Genomic DNA, 17,011 nt, shown 5'->3' on the forward strand with positions numbered 1-17,011 from the left:
TGGAGTGCTGTTGGAAGTCAACATTGAAAAGGGGGAGGGGAGGGGCTGGGGAACATATACTTATGGGAACTGAAAAGAAATGTCATTGCTTTTAATTTGATAGTATGTTAACCCATCCAATAAAATTTCATTTTAAAAAAAAGGAAAGCTCCCACTCTCTCAGCTTTCTGCAAACTATGCAAAACTGAATTATTCAGGCGGGCTTTGTACCCAGATTACAAGACGGCATCTTAAGAAATAGTTCAGAGAGATGCCTTGGTCGGGACAGGGACTAAATGCTACACTATTGTCTGCTGATGTACATAAGTACCTACTAGAGAGTTTCCACATTGCTAAACATGCCATGGAAATTAGTCATGCTTTTTTGCAGATTTCATCTCTGTGCTTGGCTTTATGCTTGTTTAAATTTCTTCTCCTGCCATTCCTAATTGTACCTGCTCCTCTGAATGTCTTAACTGCAACTCGTTATTGTACTTTACTCAATGAATGGCCTATTTGATTATATTTTCACTTGCATTGTTGTAATCTGCCTTGGATCTCAGTGAGCAAGGAGAAATAATAATGATGATGATGATGTTTTATTACTTTTGCTTTGTTTCAGCAATGTTTCCGTCTATGATTGTTTTCAAACTTCTATAACCCAAACCCCATTGTATTTGTCCGTTGACTGTCCTAGCTCTTTAATCATACTGACTTGCACAGTGTAATCTGGCTTGGATGTCAGTGAGAAAGGCAGTCTATAAATGAAATACACAAATAAATGCACTAAGAAAGCAAGAGGTAGAGATTTTCAGGCACTAATCAAGACCCATATCAGTCAAAAGTAGCATGTGAAGGTGTTTCAAAATTGGCTTATGTGCCCTGCTCTCCTATCTACCCCACCTCTGTGATTTTAGGTAGAATATCTCATCTAAGCATACATCAGCCATGGGCAAATAGGTGATAGCTAACTGAATGAAATTTTGGCTCCTGAAAATACTCCTTTGTCAGGTAACGTGTTCATTTTTAGGCCATAACCTTGAATAATTCAAGCCTGCATATGTGCCTCAGAACTGTCTCTTTTCCTGGCTTGGAGTTGATTGGTTTGCTGCCTTCTCCATCTGCTCATTTGGGGTTTTTTTCCTGCTTTCGATTCTCCTACTGCTCTTCTCTTTCAAAACCACTCTTCCTTCGTGATTACTGATTTATTTTTTTTTACAGCTGGTTATTTGAAACAACGGCCTTATCTGTTCTCCACAGCTATCCCTCCTGTTTCTCTTAACTAGTGTTCTTGGATGACGATGAGAAGGGATTGACAATCAAAAGGGCAGAGAATGAAAGCAGAAGTTCCGTTTTTATAGAACTGGATGTAAAAATGGCAGCCTTAATCTGTGTTTTGGTCTCAACCCATTTTGCACAGCCTTGGCTTCGGCAAGCAGAACTGCTACAAAGATTTCAGTCCAGCACTAATGTCTAGCTCCTTTGGGTTCTTATAGATAGTTTTATAGAGAGCCTGTCAAGGGCTTCGGAGTATTGACAGTAATACAGGCAACTTTATATCTTGTGGGTAACCGTATGAAACGGAACCTAGATACTTGTGTCATTTCTTTACATTAAGAACGCTTCACTCTCCAAAATATATATAGCCAGAGATGGAGGGCAATTAAAAGGTTGGTTGGTGAATGGGAAGGAGAGAAAACCACAGGGAAAGGTGAAAATGTTTGGGCTGGCAGGAGGAGGAAAGCAAGAGAATTGCACAGGGAGGGAGATACAGGGGGAAGTGAGGTAAGCCCTGGAAGTCCGTGCAGGTTCCCCATCACTCAACTGTGCCTGGCAGCTGCTATTACACAACTGAGCCTTATTTTTCCTGGGTAGAGATTGCTGGGGGTGGGGGGATAAAAGTAAATAGGCAGGAGAGCAGGAACAGGGGAGAGGCTATGGGGGCTATCAGGGAAGGGAAAGAGGAAAGAATAGGGAAGAGGAAATGTATGCCCCCCCACAAGTCTTTCCAGGTTCCCCACTCGTAGTTATTTATATATATTTAACTATGAGTATAATAGTTATACCTTATATTATTGTGTTGTGTGTGGGGTGGCACATGTCAGACTGTGGCTTACCAATAGTTGCAACTTAGCCCACCTCTTGCAATAAGACAAAAGTCCATTGATTTCAAAAGGCTTTACTGAAGATTGTCAACAAATGGAGTACACATTCCAAGATACATTGATCTTAGCTGAACTGTAGAATGCCAAGCAAAAGAATAGGTACAGAGTATGCAGTTTCCCTCAGGCCCCATCCTCCCCCTTAGTTCTCAAAACAAACGGCCTGAGGGTGAGAAAAGGAAAGTTTCCCAAGGGCGGTAGGAAGGCGAAGGCGTGCAGACGATAACAGTCCCTCTCCCTCTGCCAGGCTCCCAGCAGCGGTCTTCCCACTTGCAAGAAGCACACTTGACACACTGACAAAGTTAAAATGGAGTCTCTTTGGCTTAAACACAATCAGAACCTGACAGCACAGAGGGCAAGCAGTGCCATGAGTCACGTACATGCTCTGCAAGCTGTGGAATGTATACTACTATACTAAGTAATCTGTTGTTGGTGTAACACTGGCCTTTAGACTTAGGTGAATGCCCAGCAAAACAGTGTCCCAAATATCGTGCTGCTGTTTATATAAAATTTGGACAATTTGGTGATAGAGGTCAATTTCCACCACTCCCTTAGCTTTCCCTAGCTGCTGGATACTGGATACGGGGATAGCCATGGAGGTGCTATCCCCCGCTAACAGAGTGACAGTTGTTGATGTCAGTTGAACTAGAATTTTAAAATACCTTGAACATATTTTTACTGTTGGCTTGTACCTCCTGATTTTAAATCAGAATCCATTTTCTTGAGACCGTTATTTGAGGAGTGGTTATCGCAACGTTTGAGGCCTCTCTCAGCTCTTCATTTTCTTGCTAGTGCTACCTGCAGTTGATGATAAAATGTCTGGAACATGCCCATAAAGTTACTTTTTCATTCTGTTGGTTTGTGCTTGTGCCAGTGGGAATGTGAGCAGCTGAGGGTTAGAAGACTGTTTTTTTAAAAGACCTTGATCTCTCAAGGCCATTGTCAGATTTCATCTCTTTGCTTGCACAGCCCAATTCCTGCACCATTGTTTTATTTCTGCTCATGCTTAATCGTGTTTGATGACAACTACAAGTGCCCCATGGGATTCACTGCTGTTTGCGTTCAATTACAGACTGAAGGTCTGATTATCAGAAACGCGGCTCAGTCACAGCTGCAGTCAGAATGAATGGAAATGGATGGTGCTGAGCACCCCTCAAAATGAGGCCCCTGACACCACTCATTTTTAATGACTCAAAACCTAACTTGTAGATTGGAAGCCAATGACTTTCACCACTCCCCCTTGAGTACCCAGTCATGGAAAGTAATGAAGTTTTATTGGACCTAGACTGTTAATTTAACTCATACCCCAGCCACATAAGCTAGGAGAAATTGATTGGATTTTAATCTCTCTGACATTACAATTAAAACTCATTTTTTAAAAAAAAGCTGCAGGCTGTAACTTTATAATTGGAACACGGCACCTTCAGAGATGACTGTTGCCTGTGCTCTGAGACTTCCTGCCTGTCACCAGCATGGGGTGGGGGGCAGAATTACATGCACCCATACACAGGCCAGCACAATTGATAGTTGCTTCATGGACACAAGAATGAGCTGTGAATCAGGAGGTCTCTGGCTCAAAATTTGTGTCTGCCAGAAACTCACAACAATGTCCTTGGTGGTGGTGGAAAGTGCCGTCAAGTCGTAGTGGGCTTATGGCGACCCCTGGTGCGGTTTTCATGGCAAGAGACTAACAGAGGTGGTTTGCCATTGTCTGCCTCTACAACCCCGGTCTTTGTTGGAAGTCTCCCATCCAAGGCCAACCCTGCTTAGCTTCTGAGAGCCAAGCTACAAGTGACACCTGACACAGGTTGGACACTTGTCAGCTTCCCTCAAGTTTTGATGGGAAATGTAGGCATCCTGGTCTTGCAGCTGTAATGGAGAGCCAAGCTGTAAAACCAGGATGCCTACATTTCCCATCAAAACTTGAGGTAAGCTGACAAGTGCCAAACCTGTGTAAGGTGTCACTTGTAGCTTGGCTTTGAGATCCGAGAAGATCGGACTCATCTGGGCTATCCAGGTCAGGGTAGGGTGGCCTTAAGCAAGCTGCAATCTCTCAGCCTTGTTCCCCCCTTGTGAAAAATGAGTCTAACAAAGCTGTCTTTACTTTACACCGTTTTTATGAGGGTTATAACAAGAGATTGTACGCAAAGTGTATTTGTACCTTTGGAAAAAACCAAACAAATTCATTAGATTGTGCTATTTTTTTTCTGTGGCTGACCTCTACATTAATGTTACAGTGTGCTGTCAGCGCTGGAAACCTCATGTTTGCCTCATTGTTTATTTACATTTTATCCATCCCTTCTTCCATTGTATTCTGACAACCATCGTGCCTGGTAGAGCAGGAAGAGGAAGCCACTGAATGGGGACATGGATCTGGCTTGCTTCAGGCCTATTCCAGAGCTTTAACCCGTATGCCACACTGGCTATGTGGCGTTTCCACCATAGCAGAAATACAGTAACAGTAATGGACCCTTGCACTGTTACATGGCAATTAGATACAAGACTCTGGCTTCATAATTATGCTTTGTTTTAGCTTCAAGTTTTTTAAAAAATTACTGTTGGTCTGATAACATAACATAGAGGTTTGGTGTCACAACACCGTTGAGATCTTGGAAACATCTGGCTGCAGCAGCTTTGCTAGGTCTGTTGATACAGCTTATCAAGATCCTTCTCAAGCTGACGTGAAATCATCTGGTGCCTATAGATCCTTAACCCTGATGGTAGCTTCAGGCCCATAGACTTTAGTGTCTAGACCAGTGATACCCACTCAGTGGCTCAAGATCCCCCTGTGGCTCTTCTGAAAACCATTCCCCAGTGTGGTACCTGCCCAATATTTCAGAAATGTGGGCAAGGCCATTGCCCAGTGAGGCTTGCAGTTGGTGGGTGGTTCCATGAAATAGCCATTGCTGGATGAATGGGAGGAGGGTAAGCTGTGAGCCTCGCTGTGGTGTGTGCCTCATGCCAAGGATGGAAGCAAAGGGCTCATCCTCTCCAAAAGCCCCCCACCACCACCACCTTTCTGCCACCAACTTGTGAGCTCTAATCCCAACACTGGAGGGAGCAAGCTAAACACAAAGAAAGTGTAAAACCACTCCCTCAGCAGCCACCCATGAAAAGGGCAAGCTGGCCAGAGTGGAGTGGTGGTGAGATCGTACTCTTTTTTCTTCATGGCCAACTTGCCCTCCTCTGGGCATCTGGGCAATCTTACTCTCTCGCCTCATGCTGGGGAGGAGAGACTGAGAAGTCAGAAAGGAAACCGAAGGGTGCACAGGTCCAGCACGGGTGAGAAAAAACAACCTTACATAATGAAAGGTATTGTGGCCATTTAGAAGGTTATAGTTCTATACTTACATAATTAAATATTAATTGTTACAGCTTATATTGTGTGTGTGTGTGTGTGTGTGTGTGTGGTGAGGTGGTGCCAAGGCTCACAGTAGTAATTTAGGCTTTTTAGGTTGATGGTAATTGTGATTGTGGTTCTCTGAGATCTGTGGAGTACTGCAAGTCTAAACAAATAATCTTGACTCAGGCAGCTGGCCTCATTTCCTGATGCTTACAGATGTGCAGCAATGACCACTGGCTTGCATGTCACTTTTTACACGGTCAAACGTTGATATCTGAGGGCCTACATTCATGTCCTCAGTCTGCCACTCAGCGACCCTCTTGTTTTCCTCACCAGAATCAGTAATGGTACGTGCTGAAAACGGGAAACATTGGCCACCAGACTCACCTGGGGGCCAAGCTGCTGCTATTGGGTGTGGAGGAGGTCAGAGCACGGCAGCCACCATCTTGTAGGTTCACTCGGGTGCCCGGACGAGCCTGCAAGCTAATCAAATTTGAAATTCCGGCCAGCCAATCAGGGCCAATCAAATTTGATTGCAAGCCAATCAGATTTTAAATTCTGGCCGTCCTATCGGAGGATGAGCCGGTGGGAGCAGGGTCGGGCACTGGACCTCAGAGAGGCAGTCTTCTCTCTGGTCTGGCAGCCAAGTATTTAAGAAGCTGCTGCCTGGCCTCCCGGCACTTTGCTCTCGCCAGCGAAGCCTACCCACCTCTCTCTCTGTTATTGTTGTTTTGCTAATTTTCTTTGTTACGGCTTTGTTGGGTGGTCTGCACTGGACTGAATCCCTTTTTGTGGGAGGCAGGGCCTGCATGCCCTGGCTCCCCGGTAAGAGGATTCCCATAAAGGAATCTTGGGGTGAGTTATGGTGGTGCATACCCAGCTCAGGGGCTGCCTGGGCATACTCACTCCCAGGTGGCAGGGGAATCCCGCAGGGGTGTACACCCATGTGATCTCCCCCTTAATGTCACTCCATGGTTCCCCCCATCAGCAGAGGTCTGGGGGGGGTGAGGGTCATCAGCTGGCAGGTGGGTCAGCCGATGTTTGGGATCCAACCCACATGCATCACCAATGCTCCTTTTCATGCTGTATTCAACAAAGCTTTGGCCAGTTTTAATCCCATCTCATGTGTGGGTCTGAGTTTGTCACCATGCTCTCTCCCCACTCCTCACCCTCAGCCTAGGCTGCGACCATTTATTCCCACTGAGTAAGGCTCAAAAGCAAAATCAGTCTTTACTTCCAGGGGAGAATTGCATCGAGCCATTCCTGCTTATTTTCTTCAGTAGTCTTTTGATCAATTTGCTGTTTCACAAATTGTTCTTACTTTCCTGGTTACTCTATTTTACTATATTGAGTCATTAGACATACTGATGCTGTATTTTACTGAGCTTCTAGTAAGATGTATTTGTCAATGTTTTATTAATATTTTGTGGGTTTTTTTCTTTTTCTGTGTGTCTTTTTTTTTTTAGCCAGTGAGACCGGCAATGATTTCCACCCAATGTTCTTCACGCATGATAGGTCATTCGAAGAGTTCTTCTGCATTTGTATCCAGCTGCTGAATAAGACATGGAAAGAGATGAGAGCTACCTCTGAAGACTTCAATAAGGCAAGATTGCTGGGCAGTAATTGGGAACATACTGGCTTTAATCTCTTCATGTGTAATTCTCGTGCCTCTCTCTGGGCTAGATTGAAAGCTGGTTCAGAGGAATATAGAGCATGCTATCCTATCACACCAGAATGTATTACATACTTGAAAGCATTTCTACGTCAGCATCTTCCTGAACATGGGAATGTTTTCCACATAAAGTAGGAAGTCTAGCAATGTCCCAGGCATAGTAGTTGTACGCATTCGGGGAGACTTTAGAAAACAGGTGGTGTCATGTATATCGACCCCATGAGGCTATCCCATGAGCCATGCTGAAGAATTCATTCTTAGCAAACAGGTAATTTCTGTATGCAAAGGAGAAGGGAATCTTTATAAAACACCAGAGTGAAAATGTGGCAAAATACTGCATGAGGAAGACCCCAATTCCTATCTTGAGGAAGATAGATTTTTATGTTGCCCCAACTGAAGGAAGAAAGTACAAGGTGGGTCTTTTTAAATGCAGCATTTTCTTCCTACTTCGAAGGCTGCACACTAGTATGGTAAAACTTTTTAACAGTTAGGCAACATTTATGTTTTAGTTACAAGTGCAGAACTTTTCAGTATCCAGCTTAGGCGCTTTAGGCACTAGAGGGTAAATCTCTGAAGAGACCTGAATTCTGAAGCGCCCTAGTGGTTGGTTTACAGTTCAAAACCTGGTTAGCAATGGGTTTTATGGCCCCAGGTTTAATGATAACATCTGTGGGGCATGGGTAGTCTGTGAGACACTGGGCAGTATAGTTGAGAGAGGCCACTGCTGACTGCCAAAGCCGTTTATTTTCTTCGCTGGCGTCTGATCACTTGTGTTAGACTTGGCATTAAAAAAATTGTTGAAACTTTGATGGAACTTTTTGTAAAGAATAGATTCAGGTGGGTAGCTATGTTAGACTGTAGTAGCAGAACAAAGTTCGAGTTCATTGGCATCTTAAAGACTAACCAAGTTTTCCAGGTTATAAGTTTCAGATGAGTGGCCATGTTGGTCAGTAGATGGGTAGCAGTATTGGATTAAATCTCACTATGTGAAATATGTATCTGACAAAGTGAGCTTTGACTCATAAAAGCTTAGTCAGTACAATATCAGTACAATTCTAAGAAGAGTTACTCCAGTCCACTTAAATCCAATGGAGTTAGATTGGAGTAACTCTTCTTAGGATCCAGTAGCACCTTTAAGACTAACCAACTTTATTGTAGCATAAGCTTTCGAGAATCACGGTTCTCTTCGTCAGATGCATATCTGAGATATGAGATATCTGAGATATCACAGCTTTCGAGAACTGTGATTCTCGAAAGCTTATGCTACAATAAAGTTGGGCCGTTTTCACACTGCTTACCAGCCACGGAACATCATGCTGAGCTCCTGGAACGGCAGCATCTTCCAGGCACAATTTTGCACGAGAACCACCGTTCTCGCGTGAAATTGCATCAGGAAGATGCTGCCGTTCTGAGAGTCGGCGCGATGTTCCGTGGCCGGTAAGCAGTGTGAAAACAGCCTTGGTTAGTCTTAAAGGTGCTACTGGACTCTTTTTGTTTTTGCTACTACAGACTAACACGGCTAACTCCTCTGCATCTTCTTAGGATTGCACTGAATATCTTGGAAAACATTGTTGGTCTATAAGGTGCTACTGGACTCAGATTTTGTTTTAAGGAGAGTGTGTTTGGTTGGAGTCGCTCTTGGGGAGATTCATGTGTGTCTCTTTTCTAACGAATTTGAGATGCATCCATTCCTGTGTGATAGAACAGGGGCTGTTTATTTTTTCTTGCTTTTCATCCTTCACATGCTTAAGCCCAATGTTTAATTTCAGCAACCACATTGCTTCAACATTGTATTTAACTACCACTTCCATACGTTTTTCTTGTTCCCATAAGATTTATGTCTGTGTGAGGGTAAAGCCCCTATCAGGTTTTATTGCAGTTACAGTATATTGGATTTTAGCTCTTGGAACCCAAATATCTTTCTGAAAGCTACTCTGCCAGCTTTGGTCTGTAATCATAACTGATGACGGAAGAGCTCTTGCATTTAGAGTTTCATTAGTCAAATGAAATTGTAGCAGGAATATTTCAGCATGCCAGAAGCGTCTGTCCACATTTATGGCTTTCTATGCTAGAGGACACTTGTAGTGCTCCAGTGGTTTGGCTGTCAACTTCCATATTAGTTCACAGAATCACAGAGTTGGAAGGGGCCATACAGACCTTCTAGTCCAACCCCCTGCCCAACGCAGGTTGAGCCTAAAGTATCCCTGGCAAATATTCATCCAGCCTCTTCCTGAAAACTGCCAGTGAAGGGGAGCTCATCACCACCTCCCTAGGCAGCTGATTCCTCCTTTGAACTACTCTGACCGTGAAAAACTTTCTCTAGTGGTCCGGAGTAGGGCAGTCAGGACTAAATGGGTAGCTCCTCCTCCGTCTCTTGAGCAGGGTCGTACGAAAACACACGATCCTAAGGGGGAGGGGCTCCCAGGCTGCTCTCAGTTTTTCCGGCCCTGCTCTGCAGGAGCACACGAAAATCTTCGCTCCGTGGGAGCAGCGATCCTATTAGGAACGGCAAGGAACGAGGCGCGCTCGCCGGGGGGGGAAAGGAAGGTTGTTTCCTCCATCCCCCCTCCCCCCACCCTCCGTCCCTCCTCATTCCGAGCCGGGATTTTGGGCGGCTTTCAAGCCGCGGAGGCGAGCAGCAGCGCCGACGATCCTAGTCAGCTAGGACCCGGCGTCTGCAGAGGCAAGGCAGAATGGAGCGGCTGGCAAGGAGCCGCAGGAACTCAAGGAAGCCCGGCGCGGCTCCTTTCTCTGCGAAGGCCTCTCAATTCGCACCAAAACCGTGAGTAGATGCTCGGACCCCGTGGAGAGGCCTAGCGACCTCGAGGAAGCGGGGGGGGGGGAAGGGGGGGGAAGTCTTCCCATAGGCCCTACTTGGGCAAGGAAGCGGACAGCCCTAAAGCCCTGAGAGGGCAGTAAATGACCAAGAGGGGTTTTTTACCTTTTCCCCGTTTAGGTCGCTGGCGTGTTCCTCTCGGAGGGGGGGGGGGGAAACGAAAGAATGCCAGTTTACTTGCAAGGCCAGGGCACCATAAATCAGCTGCCTGCCTTTGGAAACACAGGGTTCTTGCTTCACTTTTTAGTCTCATAACTCCTGCAGGCCCTGGGGAGACTGAGTTCTTCTTAAGTCAGACTTTGCAGTAATTCCCGCCCATGCCTTCTTCTCTCTAGGCAGGAAGATTTGGCGGGAATGACGTCACAGGCAGGGGCAGCAGAACAGAAAATGGCTGAGTCTGCCTCCACCTGCATGGAGTCCCCTAAGTTAACTAGGCAAACCCATTCATCCCAAGGGGAAAGCCTAGGAGGAGGGGACCCTGACCTAACAGGCCCAGAAGCAAAGGCAAACATCCTAGCCTGGCTACAATCAGAAATTAAAAAAGGGATTGACAGTACAGTTAAAGACCTCAAAGGGCACACTGCTTCCCAAAAGAAAGATAAGCAGCGGCCAAGCACCTCCAAAGGGAAGAGGCATGCAGAACCCACTGCCCATGTTAAAGCAAAAAAGAGTAAAACAAGGGAGTGGCAGGATGAGGACTCTACTGACTCAGATGACTCCCAAATGGACTCAGAAACTTCCCTTAGGTCATCAGGCAGTGACGAAGGGGAATTGTCTGAGGAGGAGGAAGTGGATACCAGCCAGTTTCAATCTCGGCTTTTTCCCTCTGAAATGTTTTCTAAATTGCTCACGAAAGTGTTAAGGACTCTGGAGATCTCACCCTCTGTTACAGGAAAAGGGGAAGCGGTATCCTCTTACCCTCAGGGCATGGAAAGAGCACTGCCAAAGATGGGGCCCAAGCACTCAAGCGTGCCTCTACCTGCTATTTTCCACGAGGTTCTGAAGACAGAATGGGATAATCCAGCAAAACCCAAGCTGTACCAATCCGTTTTTCACAAGTTCTATGCTATAAGTCCAGATGATGCCAAAAAGCTCAAGCTGCCAGTCGTGGACGACCCGGTAACCAGCCTGGCCACTACTTCAGTGCTACCCATGGATGCAGAGGGCATGCATAAGGATCCATCAGACAAAAAGATTGAACAAGCACTGCGCAGAGACTTTGAGGCCTCGGCTGCGTCCCTGAGATCATCGGCAACAGGGTCCTTGTTCGCCAGGGCAGCCTATACCTGGGCTTCAGATCTGGCAGCAGCAGGAAGAGAAGTCCCCAAGGAAATCAAAAACGAGGTGAAGAAAATAGCTCTAGCTGCAACCTTTGCAGCAGACGCCACCCTGGATTCCTTCCAGATGTCACCCAGGGCCATGGGCTTCAATGTGGCAGCCCGAAGGAATACGTGGTTGAGAAATTGGGACGTGGACCAGCAAGCCCGCAGCCGGGTAGCAGCGATCCCATACTCGGGCTCCAAACTCTTCGGAGATGCTCTGGAAAAATAACTGGTAGAGAACGCCGAAAAGAAAAAGGTGCTCCCATCTAAGAAAAGGGAACAGCGATACAAAGGGAGACATTCCTTTCGTGATTTCAGGAGATCACCCAGGCAGAGCACCGACAGACCATTCAAAAACAGATGGCAAACGAAGTCAAGATTGGATGCCAGACCCTTTGCCTTTCGAAAGTCGACCACCCAGTCCAAGGGACATAAGAAGAACACCCCAGCATGACTATCCGTACTGCGGGGAGGCCGAGCAGATCGGAGGTCGCCTTCAGTTCTTTGCACCCAAGTGGAGGCAAACAATATCGGACCAATGGGTACTGGAAACGGTATCCAAGGGCTATTCTTTGGAATTTGAGAAGGCACCAACCAGGAGGTTCATTCAACTGTTCCGGAACCAATCACAACGAAAGCACAACCAAATAATGGAAGCCATTCAACACCTGTTACAGATCAAGGCCATAGAGCCGGTGCCTGCGCAGTTCAAAAGGCAGGGGGTGTACTCCGTGTTCTTCATCGTCCCAAAGAAGAATGGGGAGATCAGGGCCATCCTGGATCTAAAGTGGCTGAACCTTCACATAAAATCCAGAAGGTTCAAAATGGAAACGATGAAATCCACCATCGGAGCCATACAACAGGGGGATTTTCTGGCATCCATAGATCTATCAGAGGCCTACTTGCACATCCCCATACGCCCCTCTCACAGAAGGTACCTACGCTTCGCCTACAATGGGGAGCACTACCAATACAGGGCTCTCCCCTTCGGCCTGAAATCTGCACCGAGGGTGTTTACCAAAGTGCTGGTAACGCTGGTGGCCTTCCTAAGAGTCCAGGGCGTAGCCCTGTCCCCGTACCTCGACGACATCCTGATAAAGGGGCCGTCCCTAACGTCCGCAGAGGCAGCAGTGGCACAGACCTTAACCTGCCTGGAGGATCACGGTTTCATTGTAAATCGACGGAAGAGCATACTATCTCCATCACAGAGGATCGTTCACCTGGGAGTACAAGTGGATACTATTCTGGACAAGGCCTTTGTCTCTCAGGAGAGACAACAGAAGATCCTCACCTTGACCAAGTCCATTCGAGCGGGCAGGCCAGTGGAGATCATGCAGCTGGCCAAACTGCAAGGCATGATGGTATCTTTCCAGGATTCACTTCAGTGGGCCACATTCCACACCAGGCCCCTGCAAAGGTTTCTGCGCCCCTATCAGAGGGTCATAAGCCACAGATGGCGCAGACTAGTAAGAATTCCCCCCTCCCTGTCCAGGGAATTGAACTGGTGGCTGGACCCGAACAGGTTTATGGACGGGACTCCACTCAGGGAACCGAACAAGATACAAATGACTACAGACGCCAGCCTGATAGGCTGGGGAGCCCACACAAAGGACAAGATGACGCAGGGGGAGTGGCTTCCCGAGGAAAGAAAGGCAAGCATAAATCTCCTGGAGCTCAAGGCCATAAGGAACGGACTGCTGGAGTTCGAAAGCGACCTCAAGGACAGTCACGTGATGATTCACACCGACAACATGACGGCAAAGGCCTACATAAACAGACAAGGAGGTACCAGGTCCAGTCCCCTGACCAGGGAAGCAGAACAGATCTTCCTCTGGGCGGAAAGGAGCGTGAGGTCGTTGATGGTTTGCCACATTGCAGGACATCAGAACACTCTAGCGGACTGGCTGAGTCGAAACAGGATGGATCAGTCCGAATGGGCTCTGAACAGACAGGTGTTTCGGCAAATATGCCAAAGGTTCGGCACTCCGGAGGTGGACCTCTTCGCCTCCGGAAAGAACAGACAGGTGGCACGGTTCTACTCGAGGTACAGCGAACTGGAGGCGATAGGGGTAGACGCGCTGAATCAGGACTGGCCACTAGGTCTCCTCTACGCCTTCCCTCCGCGGAAGATCATGCACAGGGTACTTCAGAGAATACTGGACTAGAGGGCGAACGTCATCCTGATCGCACCCTTCTGGCCTCGAAGGCCCTGGTTCCAGGATCTCAAGAGGACAGACCCAGCGGCTCTAAGGCTGACAGCGTGGAGGTTGAACTTGTCCAGCTCCGAGACTTAGGATACTCGGAAAAGGTTATCTCCACGATGTTGGCTTCCAGAAAAGGGTCTACTAACAAAAGCTATAGTAAAACGTGGCAAGTTTTTTGTGACTGGTGCGTTAGGAGCCATGGTGATCCAATGTTGGCGTCCGTGGACCAGATTCTCCAGTTCCTACAAGATGGCTTGGACAAAGGGCTCAGTACCAGTACACTGAAGCGGCAGGCGGCAGCGATCTCAGCCATCAGGGGCACCAAGACCGGGTCATCCCTCACTACGCACCCCCACATCAAGAGGTTCTTGAGAGGGACCACCCTGCTGAATCCACCACAAGTACACCGCTTCCCAACTTGGAATTTGAACGGTGTTGAAAGCGCTCACGAGGGACCCCTTCGAACCTATGGCAACATGTTCCATGAAAAATCTAACACTAAAAACAGTTTTTCTAGTGGGTCTGACCTCTGCCAGAAGGGTGTCAGAAATAGGGGCACTCTCGGTAAATAGAGATCTGTGCGTTTTCCACCAAGATAGAGTAGTGTTGAGGACGGATCCTGCCTTCATACCAAAGGTTAATTCGTCTTTTCATAGAGGGGAAGACATCGTCCTACCCTCCTTTTGCACTAATCCCAAGCACGACAAGGAGAGGGAGTGGCACAAGCTAGATGTTAGAAGGGCCCTGAGCTTCTACATTGATAGAACTAGTCAGGTTCTCAAAGGGGAGTTCATGTTCGTATCGTTCAAACAGAACGCCATGGGAGAGAGAGTTTCCCCATCTACCCTAAGTAGATGGATCAAGGAATGTATTGGGTTAGCTTACAAGTCTAGAAACCTGTCGCCCCCAGAAGGAATCACTGCCCACTCCCTTAGAGGGACAGCTACCTCAGCAGCCTACAGGTCCTTTCCATCCCTGGAAAAAATATGTAAGGCAGCAACGTGGAAATCGGTCCACACCTTCACCAAGCATTATAGAATAGACCAGATGGCCTCGGCCGATGCGGCCTTTGGCCGGAAGGTCCTTCAGCATGTCCTAGATCCATAAGATACCCGCCCCTGGGTACACTGCTATGCATATATCCCATTTAGTCCTGACTGCCCTACTCTGGACCACTAGAGAATGGAAGATTTATTCACTTACCGTGAAGCTTCCTTTCTTGGTGGTCCAGGAGTAGGGCAGTCACAATCCCACCCAAGTGCAGGCATGGTTATATATGACAAGGACGTAACCGGCAGGGGTGTATGGATAGAGTCAGTGACCCTCTTTTGGTTGGTTAGCCTAAGGACAGTTATAATGTTCAGTTCTTTGAATAAAGTTTACAGTTGACGTTGTAGTTTCCAAAGCAGGACAGCGACAGTCTTGGAATGGACTATGTGGGGGGATCTTCGAGGGCTTGAAAAGGAACTGAGAGCAGCCTGGGAGCCCCTCCCCCTTAGGATCGTGTGTTTTCGTACGACCCTGCTCAAGAGACGGAGGAGGAGCTACCCATTTAGTCCTGACTGCCCTACTCCTGGACCACCAAGAAAGGAAGCTTCACGGTAAGTGAATAAATCTTCCATTTTCCTACTATCCAGCCGCTACCTTTCTGCATGTAATTAAAGCCTGTTGCTTCGGGTCCTACCCTCTGCTGCCAACTGGAACAGCTTCTTGCCCTCCTCCAATTGACAGCCTTTCAAATATTTAGAGAGAGTAATCATGTCCCCCCTCAATCTCCTCTTCTCCAAACTAAACATTCCCAAGGCCCTCAACCTTTCCTCGTAGGGCTCAGTCTCCAGACCCCTGATCATTCTTGTCGCTCTCCTCTGCACCCTCTCGATTTTGTCCACATCCTTTTTGAAGTGAGGCCTCCAGAACTGCACACAACACAATATGGTCTGACCAAGTCAGTATAGAGAGGGACTATGACCTCCTGTGATTTTGATGCAATGGCCCTTTTGATACCACCCAAGACTAAGTTCAACACACACACACACACACACACAGAATTCCAGTTCTGTAATAAACTGAAGAGATTTTAGTGTGGTGTGTCGGTTTTCTTAAAAATGTTCATGTGATCTGAACCTCCTTATATATAGTAAGAAATAAGCCAGAATTCATTTCTTCATTTTTCTTATTAATCCTGGTAGTGGAAAGAGGCCTTTTGGTCTCCCCTTCATTAAATTTATCATTTTGCTTCTGCTTTCGCCATGATGGTTACATTCTCTGGAAGAAAGCGTGTAACTTTTCTTCTAGATGGAATCTTATTGTTAAAACCGGCCTTTGCACTCTTGCTTTCTCTGACATACATACATGCTAATAACCAAGTGCCTTAATTTAATTCTTATGCACCACTTTAGTTTTACTGCGCCTTACTGGGGTCTACATGAGCGCATGAATTATTTATGCCATGTGGGTAGTCTGGAAGAACAAAAATTCATTCAATTCACAAGACATACAAAAGGGCAGCTGCTAAAACTCTCTCTCTCTCTCTCTCTCTCTCTCTCTCTCTCTCTCTCTCTCTCTCTCTCTCTCTCAAATTCAAAGGTGACCTATGTATGACTTTCTACTCTAGATTTCTAAAATATACTACCTATGAAGAGCTTATAAATGTAGTAATCTCAATCTGTAATATAGGCATCCACACATTTGTTGGCTTCAAGATTTCTCTAGCTAAAATGATGGGAAATAGGTTTTTAGGCTTGGGGAATATCTGACCTGAAAAAGGTCATTTGCACAGTGTGAAAAATTTCCTGCATCATACAGGGAGACACTTCATATATATATAACCAAAGCTGTCATCTCACTGAGCATTCTGCTGTTTTTAAAGGAGTTTCTTTATCTGGTCACCCCCTGCCCCATAATCAGCAAAACGTTATGCATTTGGTTTAGCTTTTCTTTTTTAAAGAGGTTTCTAATACAGGTCCAATAAGTGGCATATGTTCTAAAGTCCATTTCCCAATACATATACAATTTTCACTTTAAAATAGTAATGCTATCTCATGTGGAGGGAAAAATAATTGAAATTCTCTCAAAACGAGAAAGCAGAAAAAAACTTAAAACGAATTACTGTTATCAGTTTGTGTGTCCTTAATAACTTGCCTCAGAATATCCTGAGGAGCTGGGAAGAAGGGGAGGGTAAGTGAATCATTATTTTCCACCAAAATGCCTTTCCTTTCTGTCATAGCCTTTCTCTGTATATTTGCCAAAGACACTCCGTCTTCCATTCTAGTTTTCCATTAACGTGTGTAGCCCACAGTCAAATTTTCCCTGTAAGCAAGGTGGGTACTTTTTCCGCCCCCAACTTCCATAGACTCTAAATACTGGGGGGAAGGGGGAGGATTTGTGCTGGAACACGTGCCTTAAGTGATTCAAACTTTGGGCTTGCTAAAGTAAGTTAGTTAAAGCTGTGTTTTAAAACTTTATTTATTATACTTTATTAAATCCTGGCAGG

The 17,011-nt window shown here is 46.3% G+C and overlaps 1 protein-coding gene across 1 annotated transcript in view; it reads left to right on the plus strand.

Moving 5' to 3' along the window:
- ELMO1 (engulfment and cell motility 1) overlaps positions 1-17,011 on the plus strand; it is a 410,819-nt gene that overhangs the window by 279,980 nt on the left and 113,828 nt on the right. Inside the window, exon 16 of the mRNA XM_054991799.1 lies at positions 6,951-7,087. Within this exon, the coding sequence (XP_054847774.1) occupies positions 6,951-7,087 (137 nt within the window). The remainder of the gene's footprint in view (positions 1-6,950; positions 7,088-17,011) is intronic.

Source organism: Eublepharis macularius, chromosome 11, assembly GCF_028583425.1.
Source record: "Eublepharis macularius isolate TG4126 chromosome 11, MPM_Emac_v1.0, whole genome shotgun sequence".
In the NCBI taxonomy this organism is placed as follows: Eukaryota; Metazoa; Chordata; class Lepidosauria; order Squamata; family Eublepharidae; genus Eublepharis; species Eublepharis macularius.